This window comes from Gopherus flavomarginatus, chromosome 9, assembly GCF_025201925.1.
Source record: "Gopherus flavomarginatus isolate rGopFla2 chromosome 9, rGopFla2.mat.asm, whole genome shotgun sequence".
Classification (NCBI taxonomy): Eukaryota; Metazoa; Chordata; order Testudines; family Testudinidae; genus Gopherus; species Gopherus flavomarginatus.
The window spans coordinates 23,715,558-23,735,611 of NC_066625.1; the positions used below are offsets into that span (position 1 = coordinate 23,715,558).

Sequence of the window (20,054 nt, forward strand, 5' to 3'; positions counted from 1 at the left end):
GGGGAGGGAGAGAAGGGGGCTAATATCAGAGTGTCCCCCTCTCCCCTGCTCCTGCCCCCTGCTTACCCATCCATAGAGCAGAGGAGACACAACAGAGCTCAGGACAGAGGGAGCTGGAGGCCCTGGAGGTTTTTCGCCTTTCTCTGTAGCATGAGGCATGGGTCACTTGCTGGAGGATTCTCTGCAGCTTGAGGTCTTCAAACCACAATTTGAGGACTTCAATAAGTCAGACATAGGTTAGAGGTTTGTTACAGGAGTGGGTGGGTGGGATTCTGTGGCCCGCATTGTGCAGGAGGTCAGACTAGATGATCATAATGGTCCTTTCTAATCTTAAAGTCTATGAGTCTATGAGCTTGCTGGCCACAGCTGCTCTCTCAACTTCCTAATATATTTAAAAAGGCAGTGTACTTAGAGTGGGGTCAGCGTACTTAAAGGGACAATGTGTCTCTCCCTCACTCTCACATACATGGTGTGTGTCTCTGTCTCTCTCCCCTTCCTCCATTTATGCTGCCTTTAGAGTGTGAGGCTACATTAACAACGTGTTAACCCTCGAGGGCTCAGCCAAGTTCTAGTTCATCGTTTAGTAGTAAGGCATTCCCTGGGAAATATCCCACCCTCTGACTCCACCACTTCAACCAAGCTTCACAATCATCGATTTGTTTGTTTAAAATGTATACTGTATATAAGTTTTTTGTCTGGTGAAAAAAATTTCCCTGGAACCTAACTCCCCCCCCACCATTTACATTAATTCTTATGGGAAAATTGGATTTGCTTAACATCATTTCACTTAAAGTCGCATTTTTTAGGAACATAACTACAGCATTAAGCGAGGAGTTACTGTACTGTACAATTTGGTTTTGCTGATCCCAACACTTCCAGTATGTTTGGGCAAGTCTCTAGTTCATGGTGAGGGTACCAATATGGTAGGATTTCTTTGGAATAATCTCAGCTGTAAATAATAAATATATAAAGATAAGTAATAACAATAGGTAGTCCTATTTTATTTAGAACTTGGGTAAATATAACCCCCTCTTGCATTGCTGGCATATATTGAATTTTCAAAGGACTGGTATGGTATGTTTGGCTTTACAGTGTTACTCAGTTGCTCTCACTTTATCAAATGCAAAATGAAGTTATGAGGCATTTTCAAAGTGCTCACCTCTTTTCTGGCAGCTAGCTCTTACATCCCCAACAGCTCTGCTGCCTTCTGTACATACTTGTTCCCTCATCCTCTTTGCTGCATCTGTTAAGATGGAGACAGTGACACTATCTGAGCAACCTCCATAAATGCCACAAAACTATGTCCTACTTTGCAAAATTTAAGTATTAGCTCTACAACTGTGCCTCAGATTGCACACTACTGCACAGGCTGTGAGCTGCCTGGACCCAGGGATCAGATGTGCATTTATAGCGCTTAGCACCCCCATTCTCGACGGGGATTGTAAGCATTACTGAAATACAAATACATCCTTAGAAATGCATGATAAAAAAAAAGAAATTGCATGGCTGGTTTAAAGTCAGTACTGGGGGTTAATCCGCAGGCAATTTTAACACGATCTGGGAGCTTCAGTACAGATAGGGAATGTGCTACCTGAATAAACCGTGAATAGCAGGTAGCAATTCACCAAGGACTTTGTTCAATTTTTCAAATCTATTAAGTGTATTTTCCACATTAGAGGTGGCACAATACCCTTGCTTTGTTCACAAAACTCCAGCTGACACCGTGATGGGCTACCTTGTGCGTGGCTGGCCCTTCTGAGACCATTTCCCAGTCTGAGTGCACCCTTTTCAAGTGACAGGCCCATGCGTCCTGCGGTGGGGATCCTGCAATCCTGCCACTCTCTGACTGGGCTTCTGGGTTGCACTCCCACGGGGACGACTCTAGGCACCAGCAAAGCAAGCACCTGCTTATGGCAGCCTATTTGCAGGCAGGGATCCAGCATGAAAGCTGAGAACCAACAGGGGGCTCTGGGAGCTGTAGTTCCTTGGTTAGCTCCCTGCCTATAGAGCCAGCCCTGGAGCATGGAAAGAACTACATTCCCCAGCATTCCCTTGGCCACTACCAACTGGAAAGGAAGGAGGGGGACCTCACGCGGTAGCATGCTGTGAGTGCTGTGAATGGTCGGGAAACCATATTTTAACATTCAAAAAACAGGACCCTCCACGGGGAGGGAAGCCCCACCCTGCCACCATCCACTCCTTCTGACTGCCCCGCACAGAAACCCCAACCCGTCCAACCCCCCCCCGTCCCCTGATCACCCCGTCCCAGGACCCCACCCCCTATGTAAGCACTGCTGGTCCTTGTCCCCTGATTGCCCCCTCCTGGGACCTCTGCCCCAACTGCCCCCAGGACCCTACCCCCTATCTAAGCGTCCCTTCTTGTCCCCAACTGCCCCCTCCTGAGACACCCCCCCCAACTTCCCCCCAGGACCCCACCCCCTACCTGTCCCCTGACAAACCCCTGGGACTGCCATGCTTATCCAACCACTGCCTGTCCCCTGACTGCCCCCCTGAACCCCTGACCCATCTAACTCCTCCTTCTCCCTGCCCCTGACTGCCCCCCCCCAAACCTCCGCCCCATCCAACCCCCCCTGCTCCCTGTCCATTGAATGCCTCCCCGGAATCCCTTACCCCTTCTCCAACCCCCCAGCCCCCTTACCGTGCCACTCAGACCAGCGTGTCTGGCTCTGCGTAGCGCCAGACACGCTGCTGCATACATGCTGCCGTGCTCCCCCACGGAGCCCACAGCCACCCCCCCCAGCACCTGCCTTCCAGAATTGAACACCTCAAAATTCAGGAGTGCTCAAGCTCAGTTTGAGCAGCTGTTACTTCATATCTCCCAAATCAAATACACTGATCCACTGTAACTTGCAGTAGAAAAAGTAGGATAAAATTGAGCATGAAATGCTTCCCAGTGGTTATCAGGACTGGAATTGCTATTTTCAACAGCCATTGCCTTTGTTTGTTTATTTAAAAGGAAGACAGTGATATTGCATTGGCAAATTCCCCATAGAAACGAAGAGTGGAACAAAAGAATAATAAAGGCACCTCAACTTTTCCTCATTTATGGAGGACAATCTTATAATATGCATCCAGATATCCTCCAATCACACAAGCTGAAAATTGTTCCACTTTACTGCAGCTCTGTAATCATATGGGAACCAATCCTGTCTGTGTTTTGTGCACATCCAAAATTCCTGCTGAATGACCTACCCTGGGACTGAGTTACCAGTGACCCAGGGCTGCGGCGGAAGGAGGGTGCAGGTGGAGGGGGGGGAAGCCCAGGGATGGGGCAGCAGGAGGTGTGTGGGGGGGTGCTGGTGGGGGGGAAGGGGGAAGCCCAGTGCTGGGGTGGCAGGGGGTGTGGGTAGGGGGGGGAGAGCCCAGGGATGGGGCAGTAGGGAGGTGCAGGGGGGAGCCCAGGGATGGGGCTTGGGGCAGCAAAAATCCTAGAGCCGGCTCTGCACCCCCATGGCTGCTGTGATATTTAGCAAGCCCTGGAGGCTTGACACCTGCAAGAGTTTCCCTTTGGGAGTCTGTGGGCATTGACAGTTTGCAGCCACAAAGAAGCAGCTTCGTCAAAACAACATATGATTTATTTACAAAAGGGCTCACAGCACTCAGAGCAATGGATTTTAAAGCAAGTGACTTACCTACACCTGGCCACCCACACAAGCTCCTAAGATAGACAGGTCTTAGTCTTGGTGTCTCCTATTCTCTTGGGGACCAAGTTACAGCCTGCTTACTACAGATCCTGCCTTGGATCAGTCTGTGTTAGCCTAAAGCAACCAGTAACTCCACCCACCTCTCCACAGCTGCAGGGCAGATCTTTTAAGTGATCTGTGTCTTCTGACCTACAGGTTCTCTGCCTTGGCAGAAGAGCGAGTAAACAGGATTCAGTGAGGAGTTGCCTCTTCACAGCTAGTAACCTAACTATTTTTGTGTTTGTTAGGATGATCTTTATCTGAATGGCCCTTTCTGCTTGGTTCCTCCCCTTCTGATCCAAGTGCAGAACAAGTAATCCATCAAACACACATATGCACATACTCATAAGAAATAACACAGATATTTCACAGTACCACAATACTTCCCTCTGCTAGATGGAATCAGAAATGCTTCACTGTGCCTCGTAGGCTTTCTATTGCTAATTCCTAATGGAGTTCTCCTTTCACTCAAACAGTGGAGGCCTGTACTTTTGGAACAGCAGGATCCAAGTTTGCCCTGCCATGAGGTATTTCCAAGGTGTGCAGTATTATGACCACAGATATATCTGGGTGGCCATAGGTTTGTTACAATAACAATTAGATTTGGGTGTATGGATTAAGCCCTAACCCAATCTGTGCTATTCTTTAGCATTAAGCCAAAGAAACCCACTGTAATGACACGTCACCATATTAGCGTATCCAAGCTTTCCCAAGTATGCAGGAGTTACAGTACTTTTGTTTAATACCTTGATAGTGTTATGGACATCAGAACAACACGGAAGGTACACTCAAAATCCATCAGCCAATAACTCACCCGGTCTCCTGCATTTGGGCTTGGAAGCATCAGAGTAACTCTCTGCAGTGCTCACGAATGCTAGAAGTAAGAAAGTTATAGTCCGTGATGTAGGTTGAATCTAGTTTGATAATTCTAGTTTCTGTCAGTTGAGCCTACTTTATGCATGTTAAATAAGATGGGAAGTTAGCAGAGGCATAACCAGAGTTCTGTACATGCTATAGCCAACCACTTGTGGCAGACTAGAAATTCTGGTCCCTTAGAATATGTGCTAACTACTTATGCTTAACAATCTGTTCCACCTTGCGTTTAGAGGACCTTCCCCAGACCTGAAGAGGAGAAGCTCTGTGTGGCTCGAACACTTGTCTCTCTCACCAATAGAAGTTGATCCAATAAAAGATATTACCTCACTTGCCTTGTCTCCCTCGAAATTCTGAGGCAGCTTCAAATTACCTCAGAAGTGGAGGTTTTTAGCATATTAAATATGAAAGTGAGTAGCCTGGGTTATTTTACTCTGACCCTACATTTTTGAATAGGGCGCAGATTTGTGTATCAAAAACCCTGAGTGATTGGTTTGTTTGTTTTTTAATAAAAAAAGGAATAATGCAGTTGATACTTACTAAGCGAGAATTAATCGAAAGCAAAACTAAAACATTGCCACATTGGTGCAAAGCAAAGCTAGGGGTTATAAAAGCTAAAACATGCTCATAGTGCCATGTTACATGCCAACAAATCATTGAAAATATCAGAATAAAATAAGGAGCATTTTTTAATTGATTCTAATGCACATCAGATGAAAAGTGGACAAGTCACCACTGGTTTAAGTGGGCATGGCTTCACTGAATTCAGAAGAGTTGCAGCTACTTATGCTAATGAAGAATTTGGCATGAGAGGGGCACCAGTGTTCCTTTGAAAACAAATGTCCCTGCCATGCAGGTAGTTTATGGTTGCATGGAAGAAGCTTTAAAACACTCCAGGTCCCTGGGTGAATTGCTCCTGGCGATGCCACAAATGCTGTTTCACTTACATCGTTTCTGACATTTTTGCTTCTTCATCTCTGTAAAACCCTCTGTAGTTTCATTGGCCATTTCATCCAAAATGAGTTTTCCTGGTAAACAAACACAACTTATTGCCAAATCTGAATTAATAGGATTCCAAAGGATACTGCAAAGTTAAAAACTAATTTCAAGCACCAAATGCATAGTGTCCTGATATCAAGATAAATTCTGTAAATAAAAGATTGGGAGTGTATGTGTACTGTAATGTGTACACCAAATCTGCAAAGGATGCAACATCCACAAAAATCGGATTTGGTCACCTTGGTGAACTTCCACGGTGCAGAAGATCATCACACATTCAGGAATCTAGTTGTTAAATGTAAGTGCTTCAGAATGGTCTAGTGACTAACAGGGGACTAGAAATCGCAACTATTGGGTTCTCCCTTCAGCTGAATCACAGACTTGCCATGTGACCATAGGCCAGTCATTTAATCTGTGCCTCAGTTTTATATCCCAAAGGATTAGTTCCAAGGAGTCATAAAGATCTTTTCAGCGAAATCCTTTGTGTTATCAGAACTGACACATTGCCAGGTTCATTCTTTAATTTAAACTACAAATACTTCAGTCAAAACATTGGCCCAATCTTGTTTCCACTGAGGTCAACAAGAATTTTGCCATTAACTAATAAGAGCAAAATCCAAGCCAAAAATATGTCATGCAACTTTTAAAAAGTGTTAATAGGAAGCAAGTAAATATTGTCCCAGTCATTTGGCTGCTGCTCCACACTGCCACAGATAGACCAAAAGTCTGATAACCAGGATTCTACTCTTGGCTCTGCCACTGATTTAGACTCATAGACTTAACGGTCAGAAGTGACTATCATAATCATCTCATTATACTGCCATAAACTTATCAAGCTCAATCTTGAAGCCAGATAGGTTTTTTGCCCTCACTGCTCCACTTGGAAGGCTGTTCTATAACTTTACTCCTCTAATGATTAGAAATCTTTGCCTAATTTCAAGCCTAAACTTATCGATAGCCAGTTTATACCCATTTGTTCTGTGTCAACATTGGCACTTAACGTAAATAACTCTCCCTCCGTGGCATTTATCTCTCTGGTGTACTTATAGAGAGCAATCATATCTAAACTTTGCCCCATGTGTTAAAACCTTACCAAAAATGTCTTCCATCTGTCTCTCCTGCTGATCTTTGAGCACATATTCTGCTAATCCAGCTAACAAGAAGAGGAAAAAAGAGCGCAATGATACCGTAAATGACACAATTAAGAACAAATTATTGTAGACTGTTCTCCTCTACAAAAGTCCAAGGTCTGAAAGGAGAGTAAGAAATGTACATTAGTTTTACTTATTAAATAAATGTAGTGTTCAGGCAGTGCAGGGCACTAGAAATAGGAAGTTAACACAGGAAGTGTTGATCAGGAAAGTATCATTAATGGAGTTTTTTTTTTCCTTGCCAACCAAAACATTTCCAGCAGTCAAGAGTGAACATTTCACTCTTGAGATGTACAAACTGATTGAAATAACACTAACTAGTATATTGTGTGTGCGTGGGTGTGAGTATAGACAGCTCTTTTATTTCAAAGAAGGACTGTTATTTAGTGTTGTTTAAAGCAATTTTCACTCCTGTGATTGGGAAGAAGTCACCTAAGAGCCAAGCAAAAGGATTTCACATGTACTTGTTAATAAAACTCAAACTGGAAAGGCCCATTACTACTTTAGAAAAGCAGTAAGTTAGGGTTCCCAGCCATACACTCGATGGGTCTGGTCCTACAGTTCTTATTCATACCAGCAAGCTTCACTCATATGAGTGACTACTCACTTCAGTGGTTCAGGTCCTATGGGATCAATTCTCTCTTAGCAAGTCAATGAAAAACTCTTATTGCTTTCATTGAGAGCAGGAAATGGCCCTAATTACTTATATTTATTGAGACAATTAATAATCATACACATATTCACAATACAATATATGTATCTAGTATCATTAATACAAAAAGCGTGGGACACAGAATTGATGTGGCACATCTTATCAACAGTGACTGTTAAGCTAATTTATACTTTTTATATTTAAGAAATATAGTAATTTTAGGTGACCTAGGTGTTTTGAATATTTTGGGGGGGGTATCAGGGTGGGCTTTATTGAAAAACATTAGATCTTAATCATGTAATTGTTAAAATACTAACTATATTAGACAAAAAAGACTGAAGTTAGGCATTACTAATTTACTGCAATCAAATTATGACTTGTAAGGAACCAGTACAGAGAGAAAGGAAAAAGTAATAGTATTCATAGCTGATGTGCCACTTCCCCCCTATGGTAATCAGGGTCGAGACACCCCAAACACAGAACAGAAAGTTTAAACCCCCAAAAAGAAAGGTTAAGTCAATGGATTGCATGCTGTATTGTACTATATACATATATTAAGTAAAGTCTTTTGTGAAAGCTTGTAATGGTCTCAGTTTGATGGTCAAGATAGGTATACAGACTGTGGTTATGAATCTGCTCAACCTCACCTCACAGCGGGGTGGTGAAGCAGTCAAGCAGGGAGGGTCACCTTCCAAGCCAGTTGTTTACAATGAAACCAGCTTCAAGTGCTCACCCCATTTTCCAGCCCAAGAAAAGACTATGGCGGACCACTAAAATTAATGGGAAGACATTGAGACCTCCCAGCTATCAAGTTAAGAGGGAATTGTTCCCTTTCTGAATGACCATTACTACCATGCCAGGGGGAAGGGGCGGGGGGCGGGGGGAAGAAGCCATTTAAAAAGGAGGCTTTGAAACTGAATTTCTCACCTAGAATCTGACGGTAGCCTCTAAACAGGAAGCTGTCTGCAAAACACTGGATCCTTGCTTAGCTAGGGGGTTCACTAGGAAACAGTTCAAAGTTAGGGTGGCTTGCCAGCCTAAGCAAGTGAGCCACAGCCAATCAAGAATTCCCACAAGCTACAGGATACATTTTATATAGTCTTTTTTATGTAATTAATACATAAATATATACAGATTTAAGGATAAACTGTGAGTTTATTTAAACGTCAGAATTCCCTCTCTCTGGTAGTGAAGCCAGAGAGTTTGCAGAACATAGTGCTGCGTGAAGCTCAAAGCCTGGTATAGCTAATTGTGCCTCATCAATTGTGACTTGTTGCTGGGGCAAGTTATCATGCTCAGATGTCACTTTATAAGGGTGTTGCTGTGGAAGCTACTGCTTGGTGAGGCCACAGCAAGATTCTAGCAGTTAAATCCCGGCTGCAGGGGTTTTGCAGGGAGTAGACACGGGAACTGCACCCTGTGCCTCCCCAGCCCTCTCCCATATGGAGCAGGCCCTATATGTGTGCGCAAGGAGCCAAAAGGGGCAGCCCCAGCTCCATCTCTAAATAAGACAAGCTGGTTTAATGGCAATAGGTAATTTGTATTAGAAAAGGGATTTTATCTAATATGGAAGTGTAAAGCCTGAGTTCGTATCTTTGTGTTTATTTTCTGTGACTTATATGCATTCTCTCTCTCTTATTAGTTCATCTTTGAGTCTGTGGTTTTTCTATTAAAGAAACTGCCTGTTTATTTTTACCCCAAGCAGATCTCTGTTGCTCAACCTGTGTGGAGCATGGGTGCCAGAGTGAGCTGATCACTGTGGGGCTGGTTTCATGTGTCTGGTAGGTAAGAACTCAGGAAGGATGGATTTAGGGTGACTTGGGACTTGAAAGGCTGTTGGTGTCACCCTGCAAGGAGTAACTAGGCTGATGGAAACCAAGGTAAGATTTTGTGCTTGTGACCAGGTTGCTGGTGTCAGGGGTCTGAAACAAAGTGGCACAGCATAAAGGCACTCAAGGTTACAGGGAAGAACCCCTTACTGGTCTGATTATCTCCAAAACATTACACACACACCCAAAAAATCTCATACCTATTCTAGAATAAGCTTCCCCTGCATTTGAAAAGATAGATTCTTCCACACTTTCATTGCTTTCCATTGTGTAAAAGACATCCAAATTGCTGAACTGATCATGGTTGATGGTATCAATTTCAGGGTCTAGAATAAAAAGAAATTATAATTAGGTCAGTGAATGCCATGGCCAGGGTAAAGAAACTTGGGACAGGACAAGTCAAAAAGGCAGAATTATGAATTCTCTCAAGCATTCATTGTGTGGTGGTTTTCTGATAGATGTTGGTTCACTAGGAACTGACTCAAGGTCAACCCCTTGCACAGGAATGGAAACCACACTGGGCTAACAAATCTAAGTAAACTGCTTAAAATTCTGGGCCTGATTTTCTGCTCACACTGGTGACAATCAGGAGTAAAGTAACTGATCAAGTCAGTGATGCTTCACTGGCGTAACTAAGAAGATAACCAAGTCTTTAGTCCTTTACTCATCCTGCTTTCAGACTTTGCTGCATAAGCAAGACCCCATCTGTACAGACAAATGCCTGCAGGCGTCAGTCATAGTTGGGAGTTCAGAGGGCAAACATGGGCTCCTGATCTCAGACCAGCAATAATTAAGCATGAGATGACTCAGATTCTGAAGTCTGATTCTCCACTCTTTTGTACCATTCTGACTTGGTAACATGCTACACTAACTTGGCCCAGACATAAAGTGACTACAAACATGAAGGCAGAGGAGAATCATGCTCTCCTCTACTTAGAGCTGGGACTTCCTGTCTGTTTTTAAACAACTATTTAGCTACTGTCTTAGTACAAGGTACTGAATCAATTTATAGTAAATGATGTTTAAAAGAACACCCCTGGGGTCTGAAGGCCTTTGTCCAGTCTCAACATTCAACATACAGTGGGTCTTGTGGAAATACTAAGACACCAAATTAACAGAGCTACAGATGATCCTCCCCTGCAGAGAAACCCAGAGGAGGAGTACAGTAAGGGCAGGAAACTGCATGAGGTCATCAAGGGTATAGCCCACCAGCCTACTACTGCAGATTGACCACTGCAATCACAATGACATCCTCAGGTAGGATTGGGCTTGAGGGTCAGGGAATGGACAGGAAACAGCCTCCAACCCAGTTTGTCCTGGGAATTGGGAAGGGAACCCTCAGATGCATAGAGAGATGGCCTCCTCTGAACCTTGCTTAAGAAATCATGCTGCAACTGGCCAAATCCCTCACAGTTGCTAGTACATTGGTCATCTACCTCAAGATTTAAGGTCAAATCCTGGATCACCAGAGGAAATTAATTTACTAGTTTTGTTTGTGGTGGTCTGTCCTCACTCAGTCTGTCTCCGCTAAAGTCTCTGTTTAGTAAAGGCACCAGCCTGAAATTGCAGAGGGGTTGCCAGTTGCCAGTTTGACCAGGACAGGGTATAGGGAAGCTTTTACTTAGCATTTATTTATGCTATATGAGATGAATGCCAAAGGTATTAGCCTCTCATTATGAGCAACATATAAAGAAGTGTGTTATAAACTACAAGGTGAACAGACAGAGTTGTAACTCAGGTACACAAATTTAACCCAGAATGGTATCTGGAACCAGCTACTGTATCTGGATGCGGATACACCATTATTTAGAGGCACCACATCAGAATTCCATATCTACATTTAGATTAGCTCCATCACAATAAAGTGCCCTTGTTAAGTAATGGCATCTTCTCCTTTCATCCAATGACCTAGCTAAACAGTAGGGCAATTCATTGCATTACTAACCTGTTGAAAGTTCACTTTCTTCATCGGATAACCTTGTATCCAAGAGGCTGTATAGATGCAATGGATCAATATTGCTGTGCAGCAAATCAAGAAAGCTATTTTCAGTCAAAACTGCCGAATCCATGGTTTGTCTTTTGCTAGCTGAAATCAAAGCACAAAATAATGAACGGAATAAAGTAAAGGATGTTTATCAATAGTTTATAACTTTGATAATTTGTCATGGCATCTACCATCAAATCTACTCTAAAGCAGGCAGTGCTGAAATCTGTCAAACAGAATGCTGCTTATTCAAACAAGGATATTGTAGCAGTCTGTTTTTATTTCACTTTCAAAAGCCAAATCCTAAAGGCATTGAATGTCTGCTACTTCTTCTGACTTCAAGCACTGAGATATTAAGATGGAAGGCACTATAGAACTGCTGCTCTACTCCAGCCTTGTGGGTGTTGTGGGACCACAGGTTAACTCCTCAAGAGCATACAATAGGTGTAACTCATAAAACACATTAAGATAGATTTTGCTCAGGGTTCTAAAACACCATTACTTTTTCTTTAAAAGAACAAGAAATGCAGAAACCTGTGCAACAGCAATAAACCCAGCACACATTTCTTAGCCTCAGATTACCACCACTCTGAAGCATTCTTTGGGCTGGAGTCTGGGTCCTGTGGGGGTGTTGTCCGGGATGCTTCTGCTGCAGCTCATTACTTGACTTCTGAAAATGGAGCATCTCTTCCTCCTCCTCTAAGTCCGGTTGTTTTCGCTGACCTTGGATGATCTTCTAGCTAAATCTCTGCTACAAAACATTGCCCAACTGTTCCCCTCTCCTTCTATCCAAAGCTTCCTGAGTTTCTCTGTTAGGCCCTGGAGTTCATACATCCCACTACCATCACCTAGTTCCTTTGTGCTGCTGCTGCTGCTAATTTTCCCACTCTCCAAACCCAAGAAGCTAGAAGTGGCTTCTCCCAGCTCCATCCAATCTCCTTAGCATATCTATTGACTGGTCAGAGTACAGTTGTTAAGGTTAACTAGTCTTCATGGCCGCTAGTCAGACAGACACCAGCTTACAGGCTTGTCAGCAATAATGGATACACAGAGGCATTCCATGACACGGCAGATTTCCTAAGAACAACTTCCCAAATACCAACAAGAATTCATAAGCTGTACAGACACAGTCCTCAAATTGTCATAGTAGGACGTCCTCCACTATTGTGCCTGTCTATCTTCTTATGGACTGAAAGCTCTGTGTAGGCTGCTATGTCCTCAGGTCTGCCATGTTGCCCTCTATGCATATGTTACAGGCAGCGGATACAGAGCACTGACCAAACAGGTGTACAATTTTTATTAGCAGTGCTCACACACCTTTGATTTAAATGACTGCATGGCAGGACAGACCACACTGCTGCTGGGAAGGGAGGAGTTTGGGTGAGGAAAGAACAGAGATCATGAGTAAAAAGGGAACAGAGCATGGAATACACGGAAAGACCTAGAGGTTCAGTGATGAGGGACACAGTTGTGGAAGGAAGTTCACTTCAAATGACAGTGTCACATTTCAGAGAACCTGTGTTTTCCCCAATGCAGCACAAGGGGACTGAAACAATGATGAGAGATCTGGTATTTGAGTATCGGGGAGGTTGGAGGGAGGAGTAGGGACTTCTATAAGCACAGGATCTGCCTGGTTGTGGCTGGTTTTCAAGTAGGAGGTTTGAAGTGCAGGGAGGTAGGAGTGGAGAGAAATTCTGTGCACCCTCTTATCTCACTAAAACCTATGCACAGGCCAATCACAAGTGTTAAGTATAAAAATTTCTTTGCAAAACTGCTCTAAAATGTAGGATTTGCTGTTTAGGAACTTTAAAACCAAACTGCTAGTCTCATCACTACATTTTTTCTTTGAAAAAGAATCAACTGGAAACCTTAATTGCCATAAAAAAAATCTCAATTTACTTCACAGGCTAGCGTAAAATAGAGGAATTGGGTAGTATCCCTTTAAATCATTTGGGAGCCCACTGGTGAGCTTGCCTACCTTGTATTGCAGAAGCCAACAAAACCTACCAGAGCAGCCGTATATATATATAGCTAGGCTTTGAGTGTTTGTAAATACATAGTTAGCAAATGTGGTCATCTGGAGCCCAACTGCGGCTCCAAGGTTCTTGCATCCTTAATGTGTAGAGAGCAAACACAGACAGTGATGAATGTGGCTCCTTAGACACTGCACAGATCTTTTCAGCTAGTGCCTGACCTATATGTGAAAGCAGAGCAGTTAACTCAACTTTCATTGAAAACAACGATGAAGTTAAGAAAAAAAAATGTAGATTGTAATTTGTTGTGACAGTAAAACAAAAAAAAGAGAGCAAGAGAAAAAAAGAAGCAGCTGTATGCTATACAATTTCCTTTACTGAATTCATCTAGTGCAGTGGTTCCTAAACTTTAACAACCTGTGAACCCCTTTCACTAAAATGTCAAGTCTCGTGAACCCCCTCCTCAAAATGAATATTTCCAGGGATTTGCTCCTTTATCTGCGTATAAAAGCAGTGATCTTGGAAATATCAGATTGGTTTTTATGACAGATTATTACACACTATTTATTATTCATTATTATTTGTCATTACAGTATTTTTTTTACATTATGAAAACAGCAACACTTTTCCAATATCTCACTTTTTTAGCTTGTATCACTTTGAATAAGCCTGTTATACAACAAGGCTCCCATGTTTCATCAAGGAGTATCAGATGTGAAATAGCATAAAGGTATTTAAGAAGCCAACTCAAAGAGTTCCTCCTACACAAGCATTCAGGGCTTGAGCAGTCCAGGCAAACAACGCACGTTACAACAAAGCTTAAACTTGTTCTTCATAATAATTTTAAAAACAATGCTAGCTTCCTATTTCATTTTAAAAACAGCAAAAAATATCCACCTCCCTTTCCATTTCTTATAAGGAGTCTTGAAGTTTAAATCTCCTCAGTGATAGACATGCTTGCTTTGATCGGCTTAGCTCTTGGAAGTCCAGGGGCTTCGAGCTGCTGGTCCTGTGCTGCCCAGGGTCCCTAGGGACAGCTCTGACTGCCATTAGGGATTTTTTTCCCTGAGAACCCCCTGTAACATTTTGCAAACCCCCAGGGGTTCATGAATCCCAGTTTGGGAACCACTGATCTAGTGCTAAACACAGTCTCCTGGAACCTCCTAAGGGGATGTGGTTTTATAAACACAAACACAAGGCACTATTATTTCCAGAGTTTCACAGGTAGAACAGGTTGAGACAAAGAAAGGTGAAACATTCTCCTCTGCATTAGAGAGAGTGGATTGCACCTGAGAAAAAGGATATAAAGGATGCACATTTGGTCCCCAGGATCACATGGCCTGACTGTGATTCCACACAGAGACACACACCAAAAAGCTAGGAAACTTTTGTGAGAAGGAGGTTGCCTCACGGAAGAGACCAGGACTCTAGACTACAAAAGGCAGCTTCCCCTTCCTTCAAATCCACGTGGATTCACAGACTGTGAAGAACATGGGAGATAGCTGTATTTTGTTTTATGACTATTGTGTACCGCTGTTTGGTAGACTGTTCAAAGGATTAATTCCTGCACAAGATTGCTGCAGGTCTGTAGGAAGGCAGACAGTGGCTTTATATAACCCAGTCACTGGAACTTAACTGACAATACAGGTGTCACCGCTTTTGAACTATTCCCTTTGACCAATATGCCTCAAACACCTTGACTGGGGTAGGAGGGACCTGCACACTTGAAACAAAAAAATCTAGATAAAAATCCAGAGTCTGGGGGAGAGACTGGGTTGTTAGGAAACTGCTCAAGGAGAACTGACTGACACATGGAAACAGACTCTGCAGAATGGGTCTTAAAGAGCTGGACCTCCGGAGGCTCTGAGGGAAATGCTAAGCTTTAGGTAAGCTATTTGCATGTAGGCCTTTTGTTGTTCGAACTCTATTCTCTGAATGCTATAAATAAATAAATAAATACATTTTTTTTAAGCTGCTGCTCTGGGTCACTGCATTTATCTACTGGTGACAGCTTCTGAAGGGAAGTCTAACAGGTGCCAAACCCAGCTGGAGCTGTTGAGGAATCACGGTTGATGAACAAGGATGTTTATAGCTCAGGGACCTGTGTCTGTGAGGGGGAGAATCTGCGGTTTCCACACTGAGAAGAGTGAAGGCGTAGGCCCCAGCACTTAACGAGGTGCACTTGAGAGAGACCAGAAGAGTGGTCACAGGTGCACAGGTTAATGCTGTAACCATGACACAGAGCAATTAATGTGAGGTCCTGTGCCTTTACAACTTTGGGGCCCTCTGCATCTCTACCTCTGGTTGATGACAGTACAGTCCCAATGGGACTGAATTGCAAAGAATGCTCTAGTTGGCACCTGTCTGTCCTATGGGGTTTCCCAACATGGAGAGGACTCTCCAGCAAAGATAATGCAGCCTCTCTTAACTTTCCTTGAGTATAACTGCTGGTATGGAGGGGAGGTGGGTGTAGGGGAAACAAATGCTTATTCAGTTTAGAGCCATACCTGCTTGTCTTTACACATCACCTCTGAATTTAGCTCCAAGTTGAAGGTTGTATAACACATTGAGGGTCCAGAAAAAGGAAGGCAGCAATGCACACAGGAGGAATAGGTTACACCTTGTCAGGTAGCTGAAAATGTGAGGTAATGTAGCACATGTCGGGAGGCTGGAAGAAGGTGTTACTGCTGGTTTATGCCATACTGCAATCCAAGACCTGTTGGTGCCAAATGGCAGAGGACATGGGGTGAATAATGGTTACAGGGTGCAGGCCTCTGTGTGGCTAAGGGACAGCAAAGATTCGCGCTGCTAACTGAACTGCTCCTTGCCACGGGGCAATTGTGTTAATGTACTTGTGCGAGTCATTAGGACTGTACCTTAAGGGCACTAAACTGGGCCAAGTGCCTTTGTCGCTGAACTATATCTGTGGTCTATCATTATGAGTAACATCGAGGTTTGCTGAATTAGCAGACTGCTCTCTCTGCTTGTGCAACTAACATCGGAACTCCAAGGCCTAGTCTACACTACAAGTTTATCTTGAATTTAGCAGCGTTAAATCAAATCAACCCTGCACCCAGCCACACAATGAAGCCCTTTAGTTCAATATAAAGGGTTCTTAAAATTGATTTCTGTACTCCTCCTCGACGAGGGGAGTAGTGCTGAAAACGACATTGCCATTTCGAATTAGGGTTAGTGTGGCCAAAATTCGACAGTATTGGCCTCCAAGAGCTATCCTACAGTGCACCGTTGTGACTGCTCTGGACAGCAATCTGAACTCGGATGCACTGGCCAGGTAAACAGGAAAAGCCCCGCAAACTTTTGAATTGCATTTCCTGTTTGCCCATAAATCACTTTAAAAATGTATAATGGACACCTTCTAAAAATGAAACCTACATCTATTTCTGAGTTGTGAATAATATGTATTAAGATTATAACAACCAACAAGAATGCACTTTTATGTAGCAATCCATGATTAAATCAAGTCTTCCTGACTAGTGATTTAAATCAAATCGACCCTGTTTCAGATGAAGATCAAAGGTCTGATATATTCGGAAGGGACAGAAAGACACCCTGCCATCCTTCATCCAGAGGAGACAAGTTGCAAGTGGGTTGGGGCTCATGAAAGAAGGGTCTCATTCAGCCTGGTTGAAAAATGCTGTGAGAAGGCCTTTGGGTAAGCAGTACCATATCAATAAGGTTAGGATTCTGTCACGGGTATCTTTAGTAAAAGTCAGGGACAAGCCCTGAACAACAACAATTCACAGAAGCCTGCAACCTGTAACTTTTACCTCAAATACTTGGGTGGTGGAGGAAGGGAATGAACAGTGGGAGCACTGCCAGGGGAGGGGGCATTGATCTAGCTGCTGTTCCAGTGGCCCAGGGACCACTGCTCCAGGGGCTCCAGGGAGGACTGCTGGTCAGCTGCTCTGACAGCACCAGTGGGCTGACAACTACTCCAGCCCTGCTACTGCAGAAGTTGTGGAGGTCCCAGAAAGTCACGGACTCTGTGACCTGTGTGACAGAATCGCACCCTTACTTCTTATCAGACCAGAAGGCATCTTGTGAGTTGAGTTCAGGCTCAAGAATGTGTGGGAGGATTTATTTATATGTAACCCTTTGTTTCCAGTATTTCTGTTTGCTGTCCCATGAATCTCTATTCTTTGTCAAATAAATGTATACTTGCTATCTCTAAAAGCAAATCTGCGTGCTGGATTTGTTACGTGGAGCGGTGTTCTGATGCATAACTAGTAAGCTGTGCGTAGAGCAGGCCTGGTAATGCTGTAAGGGTCAGTGACAAAGGGACCAGACACTGCAGGGGGACGCTCAGAGAACTCAGGGTTGGAGTGTGGTTATCCCTAACCTGCACGAGGGACAGCAGAGCCTGTGTGGGCTGAGGGGAGTGTTTGTGTTGCCTGTGGCTGAGAGAGTCAGGGAGCTGAGACTTGGCAGGTTCAGAGAAAGCTCCACTAAGGGTAGGTGGTAGCAAGGTGCCTCTGGGTACCCTTGGAAAGGGTAGAAGGGACTGTGACATTCCCCTTTGGTGTTATCTGGACCGGTAATCTGCTAGGTCACTCCAATCCTTGACTCTGGGAACCAGCCTTACCCTGCTCTGCTGTGAGAACCCCCATTCCTGGGCTGTTCAATCACAGCATCTGGCATGTAAGGTGATCCGTGGACTGTACAACTGAATGACAATAGCCAATATCTCTGGTTCCAGACACAACCCTAGGAACCTCTGTCTTGCAGTGTCCAGTTATGCCCATGGGACACTGCAAGCTTATATGAGTTGGTCAATTTAACAAAGAAATTGATATGTACCAGGCTTGTTATCCCAAGGGGAGTTTATGACGCGTCAAATCAAATACACTGTTTCAGGTAGAATAAACAAAACAGATTTATTAACGCCAACGATAGATTTTAAGTGATTATAAGTCAAAGCATAACAAGTCGGATTTGGTCAAATGAAATGAAAACAGATTTCAGAGTAGCAGCCGTGTTAGTCTCTACCTGCAGAAAGAACAGGAGTACTTGTGGCACCTTAGAGACTAACAAATTTATTTGAGCATAAGCTTTCGTGGGCTACAGCCCACTTCATTGGATCATCTTAATTAATTAGTCTCTTAGAGTTGGTAGGACAACTCCCACTTTTGCATGTTCTCTGTATGTGTATATATCTCCTCACTATATGTTTCATTCTAGGCATCTGATGAAGTGGGCTGTAGCCCATGAAAGCTTATGCTCAAATAAATTTGTTAGTCTCTAAGGTGGCACAAGTACTCCTATTTTTTTTAAAAATAAAAGCAAAATGCATTCTAAGCTGATCTTAACACTTTTAATGCTCTTACAAACTTTGATGCTTCTCATCACAGGCTGGCCGGTTGCTCTTCAGATAGGCTCTCCCCTTTGATCAGCACTTCAGTTGCATGGTGGTGATGTCTGTAGATGGAGGTGGAAGAGCGAGGAAGAGCATGCCAAACGTCTCTCCCTTTATCATGTCCTTTCCTCCCTCTTGGCTGTGCCTTTCCACCTTCAGAGTCAGGTGAGCATTACTGAGTCTCTCCAAACAAGGTTGAGCAATTCCCCAAGTCTCATGCAGGTGAGTCACTGCATTGCAGCTCCTTTGCTGGACAATGACTGTTGATGGATTGTTTGACACCTCACTCGGGCGTTGATTACTTTCCTTGCTGTTGCCTCTGGGGAGCTAATATCTGACTGATTCCTCCAATTTACAGCATGTTTAGTGACAACCATACTACACAATTCTCATAACTTCATATGCATTAATGATATACATATATGGGTAGAGAAATGACTTTCAGTAGATCAGGACCTTTCCCTTGATACTTTACAAGGCATGTTTTATACGTAAGATCATGATTATATGAAAATGAGGAATATGGGGGTTACAGCATGCTCCCCCAAGGTATAGAATGTCACAGGCACTATCAGGATCATCAAGTCTGACCTCCTGCATTTGCAGGCTACAGAACCTTGCTCACTCACTATCCTGGCTGAGTTACTGAAGTTCACAAATCAAGTTACAGAGAATCCACCATTTACACTAGTTTAAAGCTGCAAGTGACCCATGCTCCATGCTACAGAGAAGGAGTAAAGCCCCCAACATCTCTGCCAATCTTACTAGGAGGAAAGTTCTTTCCTGATCCCACATATGGTGACCAGTTAGACCCTGATCAAGTGGGCAAGACACACAAGCAAGACACCTGGGAAAGAATTATCCGTAGTAACTCACAGCCCTCCCCATCTAGTGCCCTATCACTGGCCACTGGAGATATTTGCTGCTATCAGCTGCAGATCACTTGCCATTGTGGGTAACATGATCATATCATCCCCTCCATAAACTTATCAAGATCAGACTTGAAGCCAGTTTTTGCCCCCACTGCTTCCCAGGGAAGGCTGTTCCAGAGCTTCACTCCTCTGATGGTTAGAAACCTTTGCCTAATTTCAAGCCTAAGCTTATTGATGGCCAGTTTATAGCCATTTGTTCTTGTGTCCACATTGGTGCATAACTTAAATAACTCCTCTCCCACCCTGGTATTTATCCCTCTGATGCATTTATAGAGAACAATCATATCTCCTCTCAGCCAACTTTTGTTAGGCTAAACAAGCCAAGCTCCTTTAGTCTCCTCTTATAAGATAGGTTTCCATTTCTTGGATCATTCTAATAGCCCTTCTCTGCACCTGTTGCAATCTGAATTAATCTTTCTTAAACATGAAGACCAGTATTGCATATAGTATTCCAGATGAGGTCTCACCAGTGCCTTGTATAATGGCATTAACACTTCCCTGTCTTTACTGGAAATATCTCACCTAATGCATTCTAGGACTGGATTAGCCTTTTTCACAGCCATATCACATTGGTAGGTCATAG

At 43.6% G+C, this 20,054-nt stretch overlaps 1 protein-coding gene across 4 annotated transcripts in view; it reads right to left on the reverse strand.

Annotated features, from left to right (window-relative positions):
- Positions 1-20,054, reverse strand: part of CIITA (class II major histocompatibility complex transactivator) — a 64,153-nt gene that overhangs the window by 27,728 nt on the left and 16,371 nt on the right. For 3 of the 4 annotated variants that reach the window (XM_050966402.1, XM_050966403.1, XM_050966404.1), the window contains 6 exons: positions 11,154-11,294; positions 9,409-9,534; positions 6,670-6,729; positions 5,525-5,605; positions 4,519-4,578; positions 1,160-1,243 (listed from right to left, as the gene is read on the reverse strand). In XM_050966402.1, coding sequence (XP_050822359.1) covers positions 1,160-1,243; positions 4,519-4,578; positions 5,525-5,605; positions 6,670-6,729; positions 9,409-9,534; positions 11,154-11,294 — 552 coding nt within the window. Of the gene's footprint in view, positions 1-1,159; positions 1,244-4,518; positions 4,579-5,524; positions 5,606-6,669; positions 6,730-9,408; positions 9,535-11,153; positions 11,295-15,672; positions 15,854-20,054 lie in introns of those variants that run through there. The other variant, XM_050966405.1, reaches the window with a different exon arrangement.